Genomic DNA, 24,671 nt, shown 5'->3' on the forward strand with positions numbered 1-24,671 from the left:
TAAATAAATATTTAAATATTAAATACATATTTATAAAAATAGATGTATGTATAATAAATAATAAATATTTAATACATATTAAATATATAAATTGATGTATTTATATTTGTACATAAATGAATAAATATGTTTATATTAAATATATAATTGTAAATAAATCAATGTATATATGAATGTATATTTAATATATACTAGGTGTTATATGTTAAAATATATATTAAATCTATAAATAATGTTCCTTTTAATACTTTATAATATTTTAATAATAACTTTTTAGCTAAGATATGCAAATAAATTTCTAAACCAAATATCCCAGCCTGAGATCTCTAGCTTTGGATAGAAAAGCATTTACTTTTTAGCAAAATTAATTTTTTTAATGAAAAATTTAAATTATTTATATTTAGGGTATACAACATGACATTTTGTTTTATATATACACATATATATGTATATACATTATGGAATGGCTAAATGAAGCTAATTAGCATGTGTATTACCTGACATACTTTGTTTGTGGGGAGAACACTTATAATCTACTGTTTGGTGATTTTCAAATATCCAATGTGTTGTTATTCACTACAGTCACCATGTTGTAGGAAAGATCTCTGGAACTCTTGCTCCTAAGTGAAACTTTGTATCCTTAGACCAACATCTCCCCAATGAAAAACACTTACTTTAATATTCACTCCACTGTATTCATTTTCTGTTTGCTCCGTAGCACACAGTGGCTGGCAACAACACCTGTGTATCTTCTCTTTGGGCTCAGGAGTCCAAGCAAGGACAGACTTTACCCTGCTCAGGGGATCGCCAGGATGAAATCAGGGTGCCAGCTACATTGTGTTCTCCCCTGAGCCTCCCAGTGCTATTCCAAATTCAGTGCATGTTGGTAGAACTCAGTTCCTTGTGGTTCTGGGACTGAGGTCCCCATTTTCTTGCTGCTGAAAGTCCTGGGCCGCTAGCGATTTCTAGGTCTGTAGACCCCACAGGAAGTTCACATCATCACTGTCAGCTTCTTTGTGGACACCAGTTGGTGTCCAGCATCTCTCTCCGACTTCCGGCCATCTTAGAATTCTGCCTATTACTCCCACGAATTTTTCTGGGTTGGCTTGGCCTTGCCCCTTGTAGAAAGTTGCTCTGCAGGGAAACTACTCTCTTTGTTTTTCCAACCAGTATTTCTCATGTTCCACAATGTGAGTATATCTGTGAGATGCTCCAGTTTCCTGGGACACCTATCATTTTGCTAAGATTTCCAACAGGCATCAAAGTCTCTACTGGTGGGCTTTGAGGAGAAGGCTGACCTGTTCTTGTGCCCCAGAGGCACTGCCTATCTTTCTTTATTTTTTAATGTCAGGGCTAGAGTCATCCCTGCCCTGCCCAAAATGGGAAAAGGGCATCTCTTCATAGAGATCAGAGCTACATATAAAAGCCAAACTGGGACTGAATCTAAACACCTGCATTTCCTCCCTCCTCCCCTTCCTTTCGGGGCTTCCTGCTGCAGATCGCGGGAGCAGATACGTGTCAATGTATTCCTTCCCTTTGCAGCCTGTCCATTTGGGCCAGTCGGAATTATTCAGCAATGCATAAGAGAAGAAATAGAATATGTGCTGATGTCCAAGTGTATGCAAGTGATAATATGGCTAATGGAAGATGTGAATTGAGAAGGGGATGTGGTTATTAATGATTACTTAGGAAAGAATTCTGGGCCAGGCATAGTGGCTGATGCCTGTAATCCCAGCACTTTGGGAGGCTGAGGCGGGAGGATGGCTTGAGCTCAGAAGTTTGAGACCAGCCACGGGTAACATGGTGAAACCCCATCTCTACTAAAAATACAAAAATTAGCCGGGCATGGTGGTACGCACCTGTAATCCCCAGCTACTCCGGAGACTGAGGCACAAGAATTGCTTGAATCCGGGAGGCAGAGGTTGCAGTTAGCTGAGATTTTGCCACTGCACTCCAGCCTGAGAGACACAGCGAGACTCCATCTCAAAAAATAAAGAAAAAAAAGAAAAAAGAATTCTGTCTCAAGATACTAGGGACGCTAAAAGTTTGCTGTTTATAAAGGGGATTTTATACAATGCGCACCTTTGACTTTGTGCCTTCTTGCCCCAGGAGTTACTCCTTTTAAATAGATAGCTCATCTACAGATCCTGCAGATAATCCTTCTGGTATAACCAGAATACATAGTTATTTATACATATATGTCCCATAATTTTTTCCTTTCAAGGTAATTGATGAATTATACTAAACAAACAATTTTCTGGCTGACAAGTACTGTACTTTAGTGAATTTGCTTGATTAAATTGTAATAATGAAATTGAATTTGATGCTTGCTGTGTGTCTACAAATGCAGTTCCTGTTGAAAATGAGACAATCTGAAGTGCCTTCTAATGGACATCCCACTTCCTTAATGTTTCTTTTGTATGTGGAGGGAGAAAGTCTAATGTCTGTTCTTTCCCTCATAGATTCTTAGTTAAGACACTCTCCTGAAAATAAAAGTCAGATTCACAAGAGAAAAACTATCAGAAGTTTATTGACATGTATTCTACCCATCACACAGGAGAGGCCTCAGTTCAAAAATACTTCTCTCTCAAGGCAGTGGCTTAGGGGCCTTGCTCAAATAGGATTTTAACAAAGAGCCATAAATCCTATGTACTGACAAGACAAAGAGGAGAACATCTGCAGGCTACCAAAAGGTAAATTTCTGGGAAGAGTAAAATCTGCCTCTAGCTGCTGTGGTGCTATCTCTGAGCTAATAGGTGAGAGTTGTAAAGGGGACCATCTTTCGGTGGGAAAGGCAGGCAGGTGGGCAGAAGAGCTTGTCTTTGTAAATTGCTGTCTTGCTATGAGGAAGGCAGATGGAGGGGCCGTGTGTCCACTGCGTTTTAGGATCTTCTTTTCAATCAATAATCCTCATTATTTTAAAAAGGGATATTTTGGTTTCCTTCATGTGTAAAAACTGTATCCATCTCCAAGCTCAGGAAAGGAACAATTTACAGCCACCATCCCAGGCTGCTCCTGGCTGTTTTTGTGTTTCCCAGTTGGTTTTTCACTTTCTCTCACCTGTCCCAGCATATCTACTTTAAAGGCTGTTAATCTAGGCTGGCAGTGGTGGCTCACACCTGTAATCATGGTACTTTGGGAGGCCAGGGAAGGAGGATCACTTGAGGCTAGTTTGAGGCCAGTCTGGGCAACATAGTAAGACCCTATCTCTAAAAAAAAAATGTTAAAAAGTTAGCCAGGCATGGTGGTACCTGCGTGTAGTCCCAGCTACTCAGGAGGCTGAGGCGGGAGGATTGCTTGAGTCTGGGTTGGGAGGTTGAGGCTGCAGTCAGCTATGATCTCACCACTGTACCCCAGCCTGGGCCACAGAGCAAGACCCTGTCTGAAAACATAAAAATATAAAAGATTGTATTAATCGTCATCATCATCATTTATATAAAATGCAAAGCATACCTCGTACATGGTAGGAAGACAATAAACACTATTTACATGTTTTTTCCCCCTTGAACATGTTCCCCTTTTCTGCTGAGTCACATTAGTTTTTGACTGATTGCGGAGGGGGGCACCCAATGCAAAATTAGTAACTCTGGCAGCTTTCTCTATGTCTTCCTTTTCCTAACTTTTCCATAAAACCATTCCTCCAAAGCCTTCATATGCTCACAGTGGCCTTATTGTCTCTGATTAATCACAGTTGAAACTGGCTATCTAGAAAGAATGACTAGCTGTCTTAATACTCTAATGGAAATCTGAGTCGGTACACTACTCCTGTTTTTTAAAATGTCTTCCCTTCCCTTGTGGAATGAAAGGAATTTACACATTACACATAATGAGGAGAACAAGGTATTTTTATTTATGCTTTTATTTCAATAGGTTTTTGGGAAACAGGTGGTGTTTGGTTACATGAGTCAGTTCTTTGGTGGTGATTTGTGAGATTTTGGTGTACCCATCACACCCGAGCAGTATACACTGAACCCTATTTGTAGTCTTTTATCACTCACCCCCTTCTCACCCTTTCCCCCTGAGTCCCCAAAGTCCATTGCATTATTCTTATGCCTTTGCATCCTCATAGCTTAGCTCCCACTTATGAGTGAGAACATACAATGTTTGATTTTCCATTTCTGAGTTACTTCACTTAGAAGAGTAGTCTCCAATCCCATCCAGGTTGCTGTGAATGCCATTAATTCATTCCTTTTTATGGCTGTGTAGTATTCCATCGTATATATATGTACGTATATATATACCATATATATATGTGGTATATATATATACCACAGTTTCTTTATCCACTCGTTGATTGATGGGCATTTGGGCTGGTTCCACATTTTTGCAGTTGCTAATTGTGTTGCTGTAGACATGCGTGTGCAAGTATCTTTTTTGTATAGTGACTTCTTTAGCTCTGGGTAGATACCCAGGAGTGAGAACAAGGTATTTTGGAGGCAGACAAACCAGGGTTCCATTCAGTGCTCCCCCTCTGGTATTCAACTTCTTCAAATCCTGGATAAATGTGGGGACCCTCTAAGCCTCACTTCTTGTGCAATGGGGAGAAGAACATTACCATCTAATATGGGGTGAGAAAGGAGTGATGCAGTTGTGGATTTAGGGCTCCTGATGAATGATGCCCCCGGTGGAGACTGGCCTGGATTGGAATCTTTCCTGTTATCCCTGGAGCCCCTCTACCTATCCCCACCTGTTCTCTACCCTGGAAGAAGCCCAGGATGAACGGCATCCATAGGCTGTCTTGCCTTTTCTGTTGTCCTGGTTGTTTTTGGCCAAGGAAAGTCAACAAATGAAAGGGAAAGGAGAACCAGGTTGGGGTTTTCATCTCCTCTGTTCCCTCCTGCAGGGTTACCCAGGATTGCATCCTGCACTCCTCAAGGGTCATCACAAGCTCTGGGATCACTCCTTTGCCTTTGGGCCTGAGTGGTACCAGCCTCAGGGGTGAGCCGTCTTCCTCCTCTTCCTGCCCACACTGCTGTTAGCTGTCTTTTCAGTAAATTCTCCTCTCATTCTCCTATATTCCATGTGTCTCTTCTTTTCTGCTGGGTCCATGTGACCAATGCTAGATCCTGCTTGGCACCCCCAGGGAAATGACAGCCTATTCACAGACCACAGGGCTGTCCACAGCAGAGGAACCAGAGGGCTAATTAGGAGCTCATGTGCATAGCAAACGTGTTGGAATGTGTTGCTTCTTCAAGCTGGTCAGAGACGTTTGCCATAGTCACTGAGTCATCAGTGGGGTTATCTGCCTTGCAACCTAACAGTGATACAACTGACATCTTAAGAGATGGGGCAGACATGCACCTGCACCCCCTTTTTATCAACATGATGGTGAATAAGTGACATGTGGCTTCCAATAGATGCAGAATAGCAGGATGCTACATCAAGGGCTGTGATTCTCTAGTCTTTAGGGGGTCTCCCAGGAAATTTTATTTTATATAAAAATCAAACTTCAACAGGGCTGCAACTCCATTGGTCCAAAAGTCTCCCCGGTTGGTGTCAAATAAAAAAAAAAATGCAGACTTAGTAAGGAGGGACTTTTATTCAAAAAGCTCAATGCAAGAGGGAAAACACTCTAGGTCTGCAAGCCTCTCAAAGGCTAGGGGCAAAAATGGTTTTTCTTTTATGGAGAGGAGTAAACAAGGCTAGAAAACATAACAGGCACTGACCTTGAATTTAAGGGTGGCCTGATTAGACAGTAGATAAGAAAACATTTGCTCTGAGGCCAGACTGTTCCCAGGAGGAAATGCCTACTCACTCAGACTGAGGATGGGCCCATGTTCAGGGTTCTGGGGGAAAGAGAGAAACTGATCCAACATTTGACTAGGAAGGACAAGTGGCTCAGCTAACTTATAACTGTTTATAAGACAAAGAATTAGGATTTAGAGGGTCTGTCTCTGTCCTATTAGACAAGGGACATCTGTGAGTCTTTTCTCAGTCATATGGGGAAGGAGGTTCTTTGTAATAAGCCATTTTCCAGAACACAAGGTGTGGGAGGATGTTAAGGAGTATTCAGTAGCACTTGATAAAGCACAGTAAGGCTTTATTCAGGTCCATCGCAACAGGTGCAGGGACCACAGCAATGGGGACTTGCAGTGGGGGAGAAATATTGGGCTCAGATGTGAATACAGCATGGGAAAGTGGGGATTCATAGCCACGGAATAGGGTGCCCATCAGTGGATGGAAAACTACTAAGAGGAAACACCAAGGGCCAGCAGGATTCCTGCTAAACCGACCTAACAGGATTCTAGCAGAAGGCCAGCCAGGTGACCATACATCCCCTGGGGGTGGTGGAGGCTGAGGAGCCTGATCCCTGAACAGATACTGGGGTTGAACAGATTGGGGGGGGGTGCGGTAGGATGTTCTTGCTAAATTGACTTAACAGGCTTCTTGCTAAAATTGGATTTTACAAGCAAGTGCACAGATGGGCCTGGAAGAAGGATGAAGGTCCCCAGAGGTCAGACAGCTATGATATAAGAGGTTTTGAGCATTTGCATCACACACCACATTCTCTGGGCACTAAAGAGAAGGTAACAAGGCTTTAGCTTTTAGAGGCCTCCACATGATCAACACCTTCCCTCCTGGGCATGTTGGCTCCCTATGGCCATGTACTTGCCAGCAGCCTCTCTATGGCAACTTTTTGCCTTTTTATTAAAATTGCTCGGGCGTATGAGAGCCACTTCCAGTCCCAATAGTACGCCCATCTCATCCAACCTCTTACTGCTTCAGAGGTTTGTTTTGACTCTTGTTTGGTTTTCCTAAGGAATCTGGTTGAAAGAAGAGAAGGGAGAAAAATATTTTTCAAATCAAATTTCTGCCCCAGGTGTTTGTAGAGCAAAGCTGCTGCTTCACCAGGCTAGAGTCCCTTCCCCAGGGCCCAGTAAGACTGTCATGGGCCATGAAGGCAAAACATATTAAATACGTTTTAATATAAAAATATATTATGTAAAAACATAAAACATATTAACATTTGTATTTTACAACTATATTGGTGCAAATACCAATATGATCTTCAATCCCCAATGTTCATTTTCTTTTCTTCTGATTATAACACAAACTAAAACATTTTGTGAGCCCCTAAAAAGGCCTTAGAGTGTGTGCCTGTTGGGTAATAATCTGGCCTTTCCCCACTCTCAGATAATGGAGGTTGGGACTGTTTTGTGTCTTATTCCTCTCTGCATTTCTCAGCCTCTCTGTTGAACTAAGAAGGGAGTTGATGAATCTTTGCAGAACTGGAACTTGTATTCCCCATTGCTTGACATCAAGCTGGAAGTGTAGTAAACATTCCCCATATTGTTGAACTGAATCACATTAGAAAGCAGGGTATTAGCGCACAGCATTTTTAATTGCCAAGGAAAATTTTAACTTTGCATTAATATGTTCTAAGGAACCTTTATACTTGATGCAATCAGATTCCTGAGATAAGCCAAATACTTTTCCTGTTTTTGTGTTTTTTTCCTCCATTCTTCATCATATGCCCTTCAAGGAAATCTGAAAAGTTGGCTTTTTTGAAGCCTTAGTCACTTTGATATGTAGACTGCAGTTCTGCTTCTCCTGCAGGATTGCTGACCTTGTAAAATGATGCTTATGTATGCATCACTAATCTATGTGCTTAACTTTTAACATCTATGTAATGCTAGGAATATAGACGTTGCCTGGGGGCAGGTGGAGGTTGAGGGACCCTATAGAGAATGATCTGATATCATGTGTGATCAGATAGTGAGGGTGAGGGCTTCTTGCGAAACTGGATTTTACAAAGAAGTGCACAGATAATCTTAGAACAAGATTCAGGAGACTGGGTTATATTTGGTCAAGGAAAGAATCTTTGTCAAGGGATTTCTCAACCTTTGCTGTTTTCCAAGATCAAAGGGTTCGGGTGGAATGCGACAATGTCAGTGGTATTTCAACTTAGCAACCTCTTTTTTTGTTTTGTCATGGTTGCTGAGCTGAAAGCGAGAAAATATTCAAGGGATCCACCAAGAAAATGCTCACTTAGGCTGGAACAGCATATAATAAGAGATATGTTGTGGTTATAAGATCAATGATTGCCAAAAAGCTCACTTGAGGGTCTCTCAGGCTGACACCACTTGTCACTTAGCAGTATGATGCAACCTGGCTCTGCAGTTAGCAAACCTGGCCCCAGGGGCTTTCCAAAAGCGAAAACCACCTCAGCACAGGTGCAGCTTTTATAGACCTTAAAATAAAGCTTACTCTTATAAGAATAGCTTAAACTCTCTTTAGGAAAGAAATGCCTGGTCACTGACCCAGACTGAATACAGGTATAAGAGAGGGGGGAAAATCCCTTAAACTCCCGTTCAGTCTCTTATCTGACCATCTCATTCCCTATGGCCCATGTCACTGGCCTGTTCGTGCTGTAAGTTTCATAACACTGCTGCTAGCATAAACCGCTTGGGTATCAGATTGTGTCTGCATTTATCTTTGACACAAATCATACCGAAGGGGAGAAGTTGCCCCTTCTGAAGAATCCGGTTTACCAGGATCACCTGAAACTCCCAAAAGTATGCAGCAACTAGCCAAAGAGTGTCTCTGCCTCACATTATCTGCCCAAGCACAGTGCTGTTGGCCAAGCCTCCAGCAGCTGACGGGACCCAGCTGTAGTGAGGTTGCAGTGATTGGGTAGGATTGGCCTGCTTCAAAGCAGAGGTTTCTCATGGGAATATGCTTATTAAACTCCCACTGGTGCAGAAACCATGAACAGAGGATGAACGAGTGAAGTTGCAATCTCCTCCATCACAGCTCACTTCCCCAACAGCAGGATCTCAAGCTGGAGATGCCTTTAAGGTAAGCGTCTATTCCCCTGGCCAGGTTGGGAGTTTTTAACCTTGAAACATACTAGTTGGGATGTTCACAGCAGCTACCTGCTTGTGTTGCATATTCTCCCAACATGTGTTGTCTTGTTCTTGTTTCTTAAATCTGTTGTTGCTTGGTAATTTTCATTGATTATAATGATTTTCTGTGAGGCTTAGCGAGGGAACATTTTAGGAGAGGTTATAAATGGGGCTAATTAGTGACATGCAAATCGCTTTTGTGGCTGTTTCAAAACATCTAAATGACCTATAATTAAATTTTGTTGCCAAATTATTTGTTAATTATCATCTTCCTATCAAGTTTATTGCATCAGGAGATGTCATTCACTGTCTAAAAGGTGGAGCGAGGAAGAGCATCGTGCATATGTGTTGCAGAGAGGGAAAGAATGCTCATTTTGTGGGGTTTCTGTCTCCATTGGTGTGCTGTTATTTTTTTGTTTCCACTTCTATGTCTCTCAGATGACGAGTTTGTCTATGGGCTGTCGGAATCTTCTGGTTGAGAAAGATGGTGGGAGCCACTTTGTTTAAATTTCCTAATTTTCCATAAACGAATCCCTTCTGCAATATCCCCGACAGATGTGGCTTTTCACCCTCCACCCAATTCCCTCATGGGAGGAAGGCACTTTGAGAGGCTGATCATTTCGTGGTCTGGCAGCACTTGTAAGTCCCTGGTTCTGTTCTGGACACTGTCCCAGCTGTGGCTTCTGAGACAATGGCTAAATCCTTTCTCTCTTTTACAGACCACCATTCGAGCACACTTAAGTGCAACTCAAATGCCATTTTCTGCTCTGGGTGAAATGTTACCGATTCCTAAGAAATCCTGGATGTCATTTTTTTTTTTTTTTTTTTTTTTTTTTTTTTTGAGATGGAGTCTCGCTCTGTCTCCCAGGCTGCAGTGCAGTGGCGCTATCTCGGCTCACTGCAAGCTCCACCTCCCGGGTTCACGCCATTCTACTGCCTCAGCCTCCCGAGTAGCTGGGGCTACAGGCACCCGCCACCACGCCCGGCTACTTTTTTTGTATTTTTAGTAGAGACGGGGTTTCACCGTGTTAGCTAGGATGGTGTCGATCTCCTGACCTCGTGATCCGCCCGCCTCGGCCTCCCAAAGTGTTGGGATTACAGGCGTGAGCCACTGCACCCGGCCATCAGATGGTTTTTATACCCTTAAGCATCCTGATCACTCTCCTTTGATATGCCACTGAATCTCCATCCCTCTTAAATCGCAGGGATCTGCACTGAAAAATATTCCAACTCTGGTCTGACTTCGTGTAAACAGCTGAGTGGAACTCATCTTCCTTGTCCCAAAAGCATCTTCTTCTTCTTAACGTACACCAAACTAGTATTAACTTCAGGCTTCTCAGTCATTCCCTTCCCCAACTGACAAAACTCGCTTTGTAGTTGTCTAAAGTCTTCTTTGTAGGAGCTGCAAGTAGGTCACGTCTGAATATTGGCATCTTTGTGTCGTTGATTACGTTTCTTAAGAAGATTATGCGTTTTCCCCATTGCATTTAATTTTGTTATTTCCATCTTTTGTTCCACTTCTCAAGGTCTTTTCTGAATCTCTGTTCTCTTCTGACGCACATGCCATCTTCCCCACGTTGGATAAATATTCTGATAGTCGATTCACAAAAATCATTGATGTAAATTAGGGAATAGTGCAGAGCTGTATAGCACAGGCTCAGTAACCTCTCTGGTTCGGTACAATGCTTTAATCAGCACTCTTGTGGAGCATTTGTTTAGCTAGTTACAACTTGTAGATGCTGTAACATATGATTTTCAAATTCTAAGCTAGATGGCTATTCATTCTACTGCTGATATTACTGGAAGGAGGAAGTCTGGTAGCATTACCTCAAAACACAGGAGGCCAACGTCGTTCCCAGAGAGCTCAAGGTGGCACCAAAAGTTCACTGTTTAGCTTCCTAAGTGCACACTAACCATCTTTGGGAATATTAATTCAGGAATCTTATGTCAGACAAATTTTGCATTAACTAGTCTAACTAAAAGAAAGATAATTAATGTCTTCTTTGTTTATTTAAAAATGACATGATTGTTTATAAAGTGACGTCAAACCATGTGCCCCTCTAGGCAGTAAATGTTTATCTGTGGACATTCACCTAATATACACAGCATACTCTCTGGCTATATTGGGCATCTTTTGTTTGTATTTGCATAAGCACTGTTATAGACTGCTTCTGACTCCCCAAAATTCATATGTTGAAACCCCAACCCCCAAAATGATGGTATTTGGCGGTGGGGCTTTTGGGAGGTGAAGAGGTTATGAAGGTGGAAACTCATGAATGGGACTAGTTTCCCGTAGTGATTATAAAAGAGGCCTCAGAGAGTCCCCTTGCTTCTTCCACCATGTGAGGACACATCAGGAAGGCACCATCTATGAATCAGGAAGCAAGTCCTCACTAAATACTGGATCTCTTGGTGCCTTGTTCTTGTACTTCCAAGAACAGATGTGTTGTTCCAGGACTGTGAGCAATATATTTCTGTTGTTTATAAGCCACTTCGTCTATGGTACTTTGGCATAACAGCCAAACAGACCAATGCAAGAACCATTTTAATAAACAAGGAATTGTCATTGGCTAATTAAGTAGAATTGTATAATCATGTTGTTTGAATTTGGATCTTGTTGGTTTATTGTTGTCATAACTGTCTGTCTGCAAGTAACAATAAGCTTGAAGCCTAAGCAAACTTAACATATGAAAATCTGTGTCAAGGGCATCTCTGCTTTATAAAAGACAGTCTTCAATTAGGACCCCTCCCCAGTGGGATTGAGCACAAAAACAGCTATTTGTGAGAAAGGATGCCCTCAGCTGCAAAAAAAAAAAAGATGTTTTCAGTCTTTTTCAAAATTATGTTTAAAGACAACTATCATCATTAAGTTTTTTGCTCTATCTAGACTTTTGCAATGTTTTCCATCTCAGAACAGAAACTACTGCCCTAAATATTCAATTAATATTAAATGGCCCTATAGGAATTTATGTCTAAGAGATAGCATTCATTATCTGTATTTTTTCCTATTGCTTTTTAGGCATTTATTTATTTTTCTATATTTAGGGGGTACAAGTATAATTTTGTTACAGGGATATATTGTGTAGCAGTAGTCTGGACTTTTAGTGTACCCATCATCCAAATAGTGAACTTTGTACCCATTAAGTAATTTTTCAACCCTCACTCCTATCTCACCGCCCACCTTTTACAGTCTCCAATGTCTATTATTCCAATTTGTATATCCATGTCTGTCCTTTGTTTAGCACCCACTTATAAGTGACAATATGCAGTATTTGACTTTCTGAGTTATTTCAGTAATGATAATGACCTTTAGTTCCCTCCATTTTGTTGCAAAAGACAGGAATTCATTCTTTTATATGACTGAGAAGTATTCCATGGAATATATATATACCACTTTTTTTTTTTATCCAATCCTCTGTTGATGGACACTTAGGTTGATTCCATATCTTTGGTATTGTGACTAGTGCTGAGATAAATGTACAAATGCAGGTATCTTTTTAATACAATGATGTCTTTCCCTTTGGGTACATACCCAGTAGTGGGATTGCTGGATCAAATGGTAGTTCTATTTAATTCTTTGAGAAATCTCCATACCGTTTTCCATAGAGGTTATATTAATTTACATTCCCACCAACAGTGTGTAAGTGTTCCATTTTCTCTGCATTCTTGACAACATCTGTTGTTTTTAGACTTTTTAATGTAGCCCTTCTGATGGTGGAAGATGGTACCTCATTGTGGTTTTGATTTGCATTTCTCTGATGATTAGTGGTCTTGCACATTTTTGTTTTCATATGTTTGTTGGGTGCTTATATGTCTTCTTTTGGAAAATGTCTGTTTGTGTCATTTGCCCCCTTTTTAATGGAGTTATTTGTTTTTGTTTTTGTTTTTTTCTCATTGAGTTGTTTGAGTTCCTTGTAGATTCTAGATATTAGCCCTTTGTCAGATGCATAGCTTGCAATTTTTTTTCCGTTCTGTAGGTTGTCTATTTACTCTGTTGATTGTTTCTTTTGCTGTGCAGAAGCTTTTTGGTTTAAGTCCCGTTTGCCTAATTTTGTTTTTGTTGCATTTGCTTTTGAGGACTTGGTCATGAAGTAAAGCCAAGAGTGAATTAGATGTATTTTTTTAAGTTTATGGAACCAGCAGAAGACATAGACTACACAGACATTCGTTTTTTTTTTCACTTTCCTCATCATGGAAATATTCTGAGACATGAAACATCACTGTGACCCAAGGAGAGGCATTGGCAAGAGTTAGTTGAAAGAGAAGGAGAAAGGAAAAGAGTGGAATATCATTCACTGAACACCTCCCATCTGCCTTGGAAGTTGGGTGCACTTCATCTCTTTTAAAAATGGAGATAATGGGACATGGAAGCTTGGAGTGATAAAGCCAATATTTGAAAAGGGGACTAGTTGACTTTATGATCTGATCTTTTCACTTAAAGCTCTCAGTTCTTCAATGAGAAAAGTAGGTGTCCTGGACATTATTTTATACTAGCCAAGTTCTGACTTGAGCAGGAATTAAAATGTAATGGTTTCAAAGCACTGGATAATTCATCAACCAGTAGCACTAAGCACAGGGGTAGGGTTAGGCCCTCCTCATACCAATTTTATGGCTGTCATTAGAGTTAAGCATTTAACCTCCCTGGACTTCAGTCCCTTCACTTGTGCAATGGACTGACTGTTTATTTCCCCCCAAAATTCATATATTTTAATTCTAACCCCCAAGATGATGGTATTTGGATGAGGGGCCTTTGGAATGTGATTAATCATGAGGGGGTTGTCCTGAAAAGTGGGATTAGTACCCATATAAAAGAGACCCCAGAGTGCTCCCTCACTCCTTCCACCATATGAGAACCTGGGGAGAAGGCACTGTCTATGAAACAGGAAGCAGGTCCTCACCACCACAGAATCGGCAATACCTTGGTCTTGGACTTCCAGCCTGCAGAGCTGTGACAATAAATTTCTGTTGCTTATAAGCCACCCAATCTGTTGCATTCCGCGATGGCAGCCCAAATAGACTAAGACAATCTGTAAAATGAGGGTATTCACCACCCATGAGGTCTCATAGAACCTTCTGGGTCTAACCATCTGTGGTTCTCAAAGCCTTCCCCATTTGAAGGTTGATGTTTCCTACTTGGTGGAACATTTCTCTTGCTTCCAACTTTATTTTGCTCTTTCTGGCTTCCTTGGCTGAATTCTCTCTTCCCTGTAATTTTCTCTGCATGGCACTTGCAGTTTCACCAGTGGGCTATGGAAGATGTCTTTCAAAGCCTCTGGCTAAGGTGTAAGAACAGCTGGGGTCCTCATTGGGAAGCCGATGAAACTTAAAAACAGTAGGCTGAGGTCTAGAACTGTTCCAGGAGGTGAGATGACAGCAATTGTCCCTGTGTTCATACCCTCTGGTTAATGTGACTCCCAGCTATGAATCAACCTTTATATAAATGCATTTTGGCTCATTGGACTGAATGTAGCTCAGATTTAATAATAGAAAATGTGTGGGAGGAGACAGTGAGAACCCCGAAGCCAGAATGGTCTGATGTTGTTTCTTGTGCTGGAGGTCCCCAGGTTCAGCGATTCGCCAGGAGGACTGACAGGCTCAGTGCATAGTGGGGCTCATGGGTAAGATGTATTTCAGCAAAAAAAATTCAGAACACATTGAACAAAAGGAAATGGCGCATGGGGTAAAGTCTGGCAGAATCCAGGCATAAGCTTCCAGATATGTCTCTGAAAGGAGTCACACGGGACATACTTAACTCCTCCAGCAGTGAGCTGTCAACACATGTGAAGTGTTGCCTACAAGGGAAGCTGGTTAGAGACTCAGCGCCCAGGTTTTTTATTGGGAGCTGTTCATATAGGTGCCCTTTGCCTAGTACTACCAAAATTGCAGACTCCCAGACAGAAAGCAGGTGTTCAGCATAAACTATGTTGTTTGTACAGGCATTTCAGGCAGCGTGAGCCATTCTTATTAATTCTGGGAAGGGTGAGAACCCTCCCCAAATCTAATTCCCAATTGCCAGCCAAGAGCACATGTTACAAGCAGGCCTTTCTAAGGACAGCAATCTCAGGTCCTCTATGTTAACTTCTTTCTGCGTATTTCTAAAGTGTTTTATATTTATTATCTTTTTAAGGAAACAAACTGTCACCATGAAGTCCTAGATGCATCCCGGAATGTAAAAGCTAGAGGAGAATCTTGGATGTAGCCCATGACTTCATTTTATAGATAAGAAAGCCAATTCTCTTCTTTTTCTCTTTTCTTATTTTTAGTATATTTTTATGAGATATAATTTTCCTACAGTAAAATGCACAGATCTTAAATGTTCTGTTTAAGTTTTGATAATTTTATACACACATATGATCACTGTCCCAAACAAAATATATAGAGCATGCCCATTATCATCTTAGAGCGTTCCTGTTGCCCCTCTCTAATCAATACCCCAGCCAGAGACAAACACTTTTCAGAGTTCTATCACCATAGATAGTTTTTGCCTTTTCTTGGACTGCATATGAATGGATTCAGGCCATATGGATTCTTTGGGGTCTCGCCTCTTTCACTCAACATAATGTGTGTGAGATTCTTATGTGTTGTTGCATGTATCAGTGGTTCGTTTATTTTCATGGCTAAGTAGTCTTAGGTTAGATTGATGTTCCAGAGTTTGTTTATGCATTCTCCTGTTGATAGTTATTTGGATTGTCTCCAGTTTTTGGTTATTGTGACTAAGGCTTTGGGTGGATAGATAGTTTTATTTCTCTTGTTTAAACATTGAGTAGTGTAATTGCTTGACAGTAAGATACATGTATATTCAATTGTATAGGAAATGGCCAAACTTTTCTCTAAAACGTTTGCATGAGTTTACACTTCAACAAGTGATATATAAGAGTTCTCGGGGCCAGGCACAGTGGCTCATGCCTGCAATCCCAGCACTTTGAGAGGCTGAGGTGGAAGGATTGCTTGAGCCCAGGAGTTTGAGACCAACCTGGGCAACATGGTAAGACCTCATCTCTACAAAAATAAAAAAATTAGCCAGGGTGGTGGCTAATTTGCCTCTAGTCCTAACTACTTGGGAGGCTGAGGTGGGAGGATTGCTTCAACCCAGGAGGTCAATGCTGCAGTGAACTTTGTTCATGCTACTGCACTCCAGCCTGGGTGACAGAGCATGACCCTGTCTCAAGAAAAAAACTTAAAGAGTTCCACTTGTTCTTCATCTTTACTAGCATTTGATACTTTCCATTTTTCGTTGTTTTGTTTTGTTTTTATTTTAGCCAACGTAGGAGTTGTAAAATGGTATCTCATGGTGGTAATTTTCACTTCTGTGATTACTAATCAGGCTGAATACCTATTTATTTGCTTATTAGCCTTTTGTATATCTTCTTGTATAAAGTACATATTCAATTGTTTTACCCATTTTATTGTTTCATTCCTTTTTTATCATTGATTTGTCCTTTACATATTCTGGATATAAATCCTTTAAAAAATAATTGTCTTACAAATAAGTTTCCCTGGTCTATGTTGCTTATCTATATTCCTTTTTCCCTAATTTTTAAAAAATTGAATGTTACTTTGAATTATTTTATCTCATGTATCCTCTTAATAGTCCCACTCTCTTCACTTGACGATAAATTAGAAGCATCTAAAAAAACCAATCATTTCCCAAAAAGTAAATTAAAACCTTTCTATAGCCATTGTTCAGTTCTAGTTACTCTATTAGCCTTGTTCAAATCGTCTTTTTTTTTTTTTTTTTTTTATAAAAGCAAGCTTTATTTTGCTATCTGATGAGACAATATGCTGGTTTGAGAGTTTGGAATAAAAAACATGGATATTTGTATTATTAAGGAAAGTTTCCAAGCACATAGTTATTAAGGAAAGCACATATTATTAGGCCAAGTTTCCAAGCAAAAGTCTTAGAATAGACATAAAAATGTGAAATAATGAACGGTGACCTTAATATTTGCCATTGTCATTGTTCCATGCAATATGTTTAAAATTTTTTTTTATTTGGTAGTGATAAGAATACTATGAGATCTAACCTCTTAAAACTTTAAGTGTGCAATATGGTATTGTCGACTGCTGACACAATGTTTCACTGCAGGTCTCTGGACTTAATCCATCTTGCTTACCTGAAGTTTATGCCTGCTGACTCATAAATCCCCATTTTCCCTTCCCCTATCCCCTGGAAACCACCACTCTACTTTTTGGTCTTATGAATTTAGCTACTTTAGATACCTCCTATAAGTGGAATCATACAGAATTTGTCTTTCTGTACCTGGCTTATTTCACTTAACATAAGGTTCTCAGGGTTCATCCATGCTGTCACATATTGTAGAATATCCTTCCTTTTAAGGTTGCATAGTATTCCATCGTATGTATAGACCATTTTTTTTTAATCCATTCATCTGTTGATGGGCGTTTAGGTTGCTTCCATATCTTGGCTATGGTGAATAGTACTGCAGTGAGCAGAGGAGTGCAGATATGTCTTTGAGATCCTGATTTCAGTGCTGTTGGGTATATTTCCAGGAGTGGGATTGCTACATCAGAAGGTAGTTCCATTTTTTAATTTGTCAAGGAAATTCCATACTGTTTTTCATAGCAACAGCACCTTTTTGCATTTCCACCAACCATGTGCAAAGAAATTCTCCACATCCCCACTAACACTTGTCTCTTGTTTTTTGTTTTTTTAAGAGCAGCTGTTCTGACAGGTGTGGAGTGATCTCTCATTGTGTGTGGGTTTGAGTTGCATTTTCCTGATGATTAGTGATGTTGAGCATCTTTTCATGTGCTTCTTGGCATTTGTATGTGTTCTTCGGAGAAATGTGTAGTGAAGTCCTTTGGCCATTTTTTAATTGGGTTATTTGTAGTTTTGTTATTGAGTTTGGGAGTTCATTATATATTTGGGATATATGGTTATCAGTATATGGTTTGGAAATATTTTCTCCCATTCCATAGGTTGCCTTTTCACTCCATTATTTCCTTTGCTGCACAGAAGCTTGTTAGTTTGACGTAGTCCCACTTGTCTATTTTTGCTTCTATTGCCTGAAGCCTATTCACATTCTTAAAAGTATCTTTTGATGAATGGAAATAGTTGCTTCATTTTACCTTTTACTCTTTACATTTTAATTTGGATAATTTTCTTGACCTGTCTTCAAGGTCTCTGATTCTTTTCTTTGCCCATGACATGAACTTCTTATTTCTGATGTTATATCCATTTTGTTTTATAGCTAGCATTTCTGTTTGTTTCTTCTTTCGTATTTTCATCTTGCCCCTGAAATTCGCCATCTCTTAACACATGCTGTTTGCCTTTCCTGCTAGATTCTTTTATGGATTTCCTATGGATGTCTTAAAGGATATAGATGAAATATCTAACATTTGCATACCTCCTGCTATTTCACATGTCATACGTGCAAACATAAATATGCATGCATAATAGACATTGATTGTAAAAAATAGTGGAGACCGAGTCAGTCATATTTTCGCCTAGAAAACATCACACGCTTCATCTGTGTGGCCCCTTGGTAAGCTGCCATTTCAGTGTGGATGTGATTTGTTTAGTTTTAATTAGGTTCCGCTCACCCCCTTGGCTTCAGATGCTTTGAGAGGGGATCCACACTTTCCCTTTAGCAGAGCTTAGGATCTGAGCATTGGTGAGACTCTTAAGTCATGCTCTGTTTGCAGCCTGACTGCTCACTTGTTGGGTTTTTGAAGAGTCCTCTTTGTTTTCTGTCTTGCCCTGGATTTGGTCATTCCAAATTCCCATCCTAGCTGGGGAACAGGGACAGGTGTGTGGCTACCCATGGGGAAGATTCGGAGTGCCTTGGAGGGGTGCGTCTGAGCTTCCCTGCACTGCCTCACTGAGTTTTTTTTGCACTGTGTGGTGTACGATTACCCAGGGGGCTTCATGAAGACTGCAGGAGTGCATTGAAGGGTTGGCTGCAAGTGGGCTGTCTGGCTGGACCTCATCAGGATGCTGATCTGCCGTGCCAGCCTGCCTACACCCAGTCGTTAAAAACTCCTTTCAGGGTCAGCTGGATTCTTCCTCTTCTCCCCACTCCTGCTACCAGGGGTGAAAGCAACTGAAGGTTTCTTCTTTGTAGGAAGGTTCATCACATCCTGGATTCTAGTTCATTTATGTGTTTTCTGCATCTTCAGCCTTTTTTTTTTGTTGGGGGGCGGGGAGGGGGGCAGGGTTTTGCTGTGTTGCCCAGGCTGCAGTGCACTGGTGTGATCATGGCTCACTGCAGCCTTGAACCCCTGGGCTCAAGAGATCCTCCAACCTCAGCCTTCTGAGTAGCTGGGACTACAGGCATGTGCCACCATGCCTGGCTTATTTATTTATTTATTTATTTATTTATTTATTTATAGAGATGGGGTCTTTCTATGTTGCGCAGGCTGGTCTCAAACTCCTGGCCTCAAGCAGTCCTCTCGCTTTGGCCCCCCAAAGTGCTGGGATTACAGACATGAGCCACCATCAGGTCCATCCTCATGTTTTTGATGGATCTTAAAAAGCCATGATTTTAATTGGAAGCCTCATAAATCACTGTTGGGAATGTGAAGTGGTTCAACCACTCTAGAAAACAGTCTGGTAGTTCCTTCATAATTTAAACCTAGAATTTCCATATGACCCAGCCATTCCACTCCTAGGTATGTACCCAAAAGAATTGAAAACGGTTGTGAATGTTCATAGTGGCATTATTCATGATTCCTCTAAAGTGAAAGCAACCCAGACATGCGACAGCTGAGGAATGGATAAATAAAATGTGGCACAGCCATACAATGCAATATTATGTGGGCATTGTATTGGTCCACTCTCACACTGCTATAAAGAAATACCTGAGACTGGGTAATTTATAAAGGAAAGAGGTTTAATTGACTCACAGTTCCACATGGCTGGGAAGGCCTCAGGAAACTTACAATCATGGCAGAAGGGGAAGCAGGCACATCTTACATGGTGGCAGATGAGAGAAGAGCAAGTGAAGGGGGAAGAGCCCCTTACAAAACCATGAGATCTCATGAGAGCTCACTATCACAAGAACAGCATGGGGGAAACTGCCCTTATGATCCAATCACCTCCCACCAAGCCTCTCCCTCAACACCTGGGGATTATAATTCAAGATGAGATTTGGGTGGGGACACAAAGCCTAACCATATTAGGTATAAAAGAAACAAAGTACTTTTGGTAACACTGTAGTATGTTTATGCAGATATTATCAGGTGGGTGAGCCTAGAAAACATCATGCTAAGTGACAGAAGCCAGATACAAAAGGCCTGATTATTTTCCATATGACCCAGCCATTCCACTCTTAGGTATGTACCCAAAAGAATTGAAAACAGGTGTGAATGCTCATAGCGGCATTATTCATGATTTCCCTAGAGTGAAAGCAACCCAGACATGGTGCATGATTCCATTCATATGAAATGTCCAGAATAGGCAGATCCGTAGAGAGAGAAAGCTAACTAGTGGTTCTCAGGAGCTGGGAGAGAGGAATGAGGAGTGACCACTGACAGGCACAGGGATCTCCGTTTAGGGGTGACGAAAATGTTCTGGAATGAGATACACCTGACAGTTGTACAACATTGTTGTACAACTAAATTGATGTACTAAATGCCACTGAATTGTACACTTAAAGTGCTTTAAACGGTGAAGTTGATGTTATGTGAATTTTATAATAATTTAAAAAGAAATTATAGTTCAAGGCTTCGTGGCTTCTTTACCTTGTCAATGTGTGTTCACTGGTCCCTTTGGCTTTCCACGTCTTAATTAGTGTGGAGTCCTAATTAGGGAGAGAGGTCAGGCTAGGGGGATAGAGGGAAAGTAGAAAGAGAAGGCAGGTAAATTATAAATCTCCCTTTCTTCATGCTCCAGAACACATAGCCCTCCTATGCAAATAACTCACAGTCTGCCTACACCCAGCTATCGCCAGACCCTTGGCTGATAGAAAATTGCAAGTTATCTCACTGCAACCTTGGCATTATTGGTACTGCACAAAGCCCTCTTCAGCACACGGCACAAGCACCGTCCTATAAAATCCCCAGCAAGTCTTTGTCTCTTTGCAGTCAGCTCTTCTCTCACTGACCTGCCTATTGCACCCTTGCAATGTATTTTCATACTCTCTCTAATAAATCTGTTTTTTAAAATTTTTTTTAACCTACAACTTTTTTGGTAAATTCTTTTTATTCCTGCACCACCGACCGCAGATAGTCGCCACTCACCCGTGACAATTAGCAGTTAAAGCTGACTGCTCTTTTCATAGCCTATAACTTTAAATTTGTTTTTTTCTGTAAACATTTTCAACTGGCCACATATGTCTTGAGTAGACAGAAGCTAATTGTCAGCTTTTGCTTTCTGGGTTGTCCTATTAGGGTCCTATGGCAAAGAGCAACAGTGAGGCTAAGTGGAAATTTTTAGGAAAACTTAAGGACCACATCTGGGGTAACAAATTAAGGCCCAGGGGCCAGGAGCTTGGTAGAAGCAGCGTGAATCAGAAGCTCTGGGGGAAATGGAGTGGTCCCCAAAAGCAGGCACCAGCTGCAGGTGCATGAGTGAGGAGGGAGGGATGGTGCATTTATACACTGCAGTAGGGTTAGCGAAACCTTTATACAGTGCATTAGTATTAGCAAAAGGCACTTATAGGACTTTATCCCCTTTATTTTTTTTAACCACCTTGAGAAATGGAGAATGGGTTTGGAGAAGGCAGAGTGACATGCATTTTATTCTGTTGCAATTTGGGTATTCTTATGCCTTAGTCTGATATCTTTTAGCCAAGGGGAAGAGGCTGGCAAGGTTTCCATTAAAATTTATTTTCACCTTTACTTACACCAATTTGGTAGATATAGCAGGCGAGCAGTTTCCTACCTTGAACAGGGGCATGAGAAGAATGTATCTGCTTTTGCTGCAGACAGCCCAGGTCTGGAGACCCTGGGATTGGGAAGGCTGGTTCCACTGGGTAGAAGCACTATTGTGAATAGTGATGCAGTAAAAAAGGGAGTGCAGGTGATATGGTTTGGCTGTGTCCCCACCACAAATCTCATCTTGAATTGTAATCCAAATTATAATCCCCACATGTTGGGAGAGGGACCTCATGGGAGGTGACTGGATCATGGGGCTAGTCCCCCCGTGCTGTTCTCATCGTAGTGACTGAGTTCTCACAAGATCTGATGGTTCTATAAGGGGCTTCTCCCCACTTCGTTCTGCACTTCTCTCTCCTGTCACCATGCAAAGAAGGTCTCTCCTTCCCCATCACCTTCTGCCATGACTGTGACTTTCCTGAGACCTCCCCAGCCATGTGGAACTGTGAGCCAGTTAAACCTCTTTCCTTTACAAAGTACTTGGTCTCAGATATTTCTTTCTTTTTTTTTTTTTTTTGAGACGGAGTCTCACTTCTTCGCCCAGGCTGGAGTGTAATGGCGTGATCTTGGCTCACTGCGACCTCTGCCTCCAGGGTTCAAGCAATTCTCCTGCCTCAGCCTCCCAAGCAGCTGGGATTATAGGCACGTGTCAGCATGCCTGGCTAGTTTTTGTATTTTTAGTAGAGATGGGGTTTCACCATGTTGGCCAGGCTGGTCTTGAACTCCTGACCTCAAGTGATCTGCCTGCCTCGGCCTCACAAAGATATTTCTTATAGCAGTAAGAAAATGGACTAATATAGCAGGTCTTCCTTTGGCACATTGATATATTTCCCTTTAGATAAAGACTCATTAGTGGGCTTGCTGGATCATATGGCAGTTCTAATTTTAGTTTTTTATAATGGCTGTACTAGTTTACATTTCCACCTGCGCAGGTCACCTGCTGGTCATCTAATTACCAAAGCAATTTTTACAAAATTCCTCTACATCTTTTTATTTCTAGATCATCACAGCTGTATGCACCAGTTTATGATCTCTGAAAAAAGAGCAGCAATTATGAGACAGCTTGTTCAGGGGAAGGAGCTCAGTGTACAGGTTAGGGCCTCCCATCCCTGTCTTCCTATGACAGATGCCCAGGCTGATTACCATGTCTATGAAATACCTCTTTAACACAGAGGGTTAACTAGCTTGCTGCAGTGGGAGGTAAGAATAACAACAGCTTGGCCATCCACTGATCCTGGAAAATGCTCATCCACGGAGCAGCTGAGCCAAGATGGTTTGAGCTATCTTTGTCTTATTTCCTCATCTGGTTGTTAAATCCCAGAGGCCCTCTGATATTGACAGCGCAGATGCTGATATATATTAAATGTGTGGAAGCACTTCATGCCATCCCCAAATCCCTTGCTTTCTCTTCTCCTCAAACTTGTGTGTATTTTATTTTCTCTCCTTTTACATCTGCTGCCCATGGTTTCGTTCTGCCTGATTTCCCCTGTAACATAACCCCTGGTTATCAAATGCTGGAAAGTCAGATAAGATGGGAATGCTCTATAGTGTTTCATCGAGGGGATCCTGGGAAATGCAAATATCCAAAACCTATCTTGACCAAAGCTTCCTGTGAGGTCCCTGGAAAAACTCTGTGCACAGGGATGCTCTCAGGGGGCAGAATAACACTTTATTATTTTCTCCACTACTGGTCCTCAAAGAACTCTCACAGGAGACTGAATTCTGCCCAGAGCTCCTTTCCTGCATGTCCCAGACATCCACCATCATTTCCTCCTAAGGCCAGACTGAGTGTTTGACTCTGTTGCCAACATGCAAGGAAAGGGACTTCTCTTGGTTTAACAGGAAAGGAAATAGAGGGACAGAGCAAATAAAAGGGTGGCTGAGCTGTAGGGCTGGGACAGAGACTATATGGGAGAGTAAATGTTGGCCAAGGAGGGAAAATTGACACTCCAGTCAGAGGCAGCTCTGGGCTCTTAGCTCACTGTCATTCTTAAGGCAGTCTCCGGGAACCTTGGCTTCTTTAGAACACTTGCCCTCTGAAATCTGTGACCTAACCAATGACTTCAAACTTGAGCATCCTTTAGGCACTTGAAGGATGTAAAGACTATCCCCATCCTCATGGAGAGTTTATTGTTCTTGAATCTTGTAGTCCTTTTACAGGAGAAAAAAGTCGTCTTAGGCTCACCCTCTGTTAAGTATAAAAGTTTCAATATATGTTTGTAGACGTGTTTTTTTCTTACAAAATCCTTCTATAATTCACTATTACCAATGAAGAGATCATTTAAACATAGCCATCTCAACCTTTTCTTCAAATCCCACCATGATGAACCATTTGTCCACTGTTCTACATGCCAAGAACTCTCCAAATATGGTGGCCTCTTAACATGCCAGAGAGGAATGTTTTCAGATTCCCCAGAATGTTTAGGACCACTATGGGACACAGTCCTCTCCATCAAATTTGGTACCTTGTAAATAAATGAAAATATTAGGTAAGCTGTGACGAGTGGTTCATAGCAAAGCATTTGGATTTGGAGGTTGGGTAGAGGTCTTAGATCTGAGCAAGAGAGAAATGGCTCCTTCCACATGGTAGCTTTATGGTGAGCACCATTTATGTCTTGCCTCAGGGAGAGCACACATATTACACATAATGGACCTTCTGGATCTCATTAGAGAGCTTAAAACCAACATTGCAACAGAGGTATCCTGCCTATGACGGCACTCAAATGTATCCCAAGTCCGTACATTTACTAAACTAACAGGGATGAGGAGCTTACACCAAGGTAACATTAATTCCAGTTGCCTTGGTCTGTGGTATGCACTTGTGTTTGAAACCTTGAACCTTCTTCAGAAAAACTGTTTGAAAAATATTTAGTTAGCCGGGTCCATTGGCTCACGCCTGTAATCCCAGCACTTTGAGGGGCTAAAGTAGGAGAATCATGAGCCCAGGAGTTCAGGACCAGCCTGGGCAACATGACAAGATTCCATCTT

At 41.3% G+C, this 24,671-nt stretch overlaps 1 protein-coding gene across 14 annotated transcripts in view; it reads left to right on the plus strand.

Annotated features, from left to right (window-relative positions):
- Window positions 1-24,671, plus strand: part of STS (steroid sulfatase) — a 352,626-nt gene that overhangs the window by 62,364 nt on the left and 265,591 nt on the right. For 3 of the 14 annotated variants that reach the window (XM_063635340.1, XM_063635337.1, XM_063635332.1), the window contains exon 1: window positions 8,218-8,799. The exons of the other annotated variants lie outside the window; for them this stretch is intronic. In XM_063635340.1, the coding sequence (XP_063491410.1) occupies window positions 8,789-8,799 (11 nt within the window). In that variant the 5' untranslated portion in view covers window positions 8,218-8,788. Of the gene's footprint in view, window positions 1-8,217; window positions 8,800-24,671 lie in introns of those variants that run through there. 14 annotated transcript variants of the gene reach the window in all.

Source organism: Symphalangus syndactylus, chromosome X (assembly GCF_028878055.3).
Source record: "Symphalangus syndactylus isolate Jambi chromosome X, NHGRI_mSymSyn1-v2.1_pri, whole genome shotgun sequence".
In the NCBI taxonomy this organism is placed as follows: Eukaryota; Metazoa; Chordata; class Mammalia; order Primates; family Hylobatidae; genus Symphalangus; species Symphalangus syndactylus.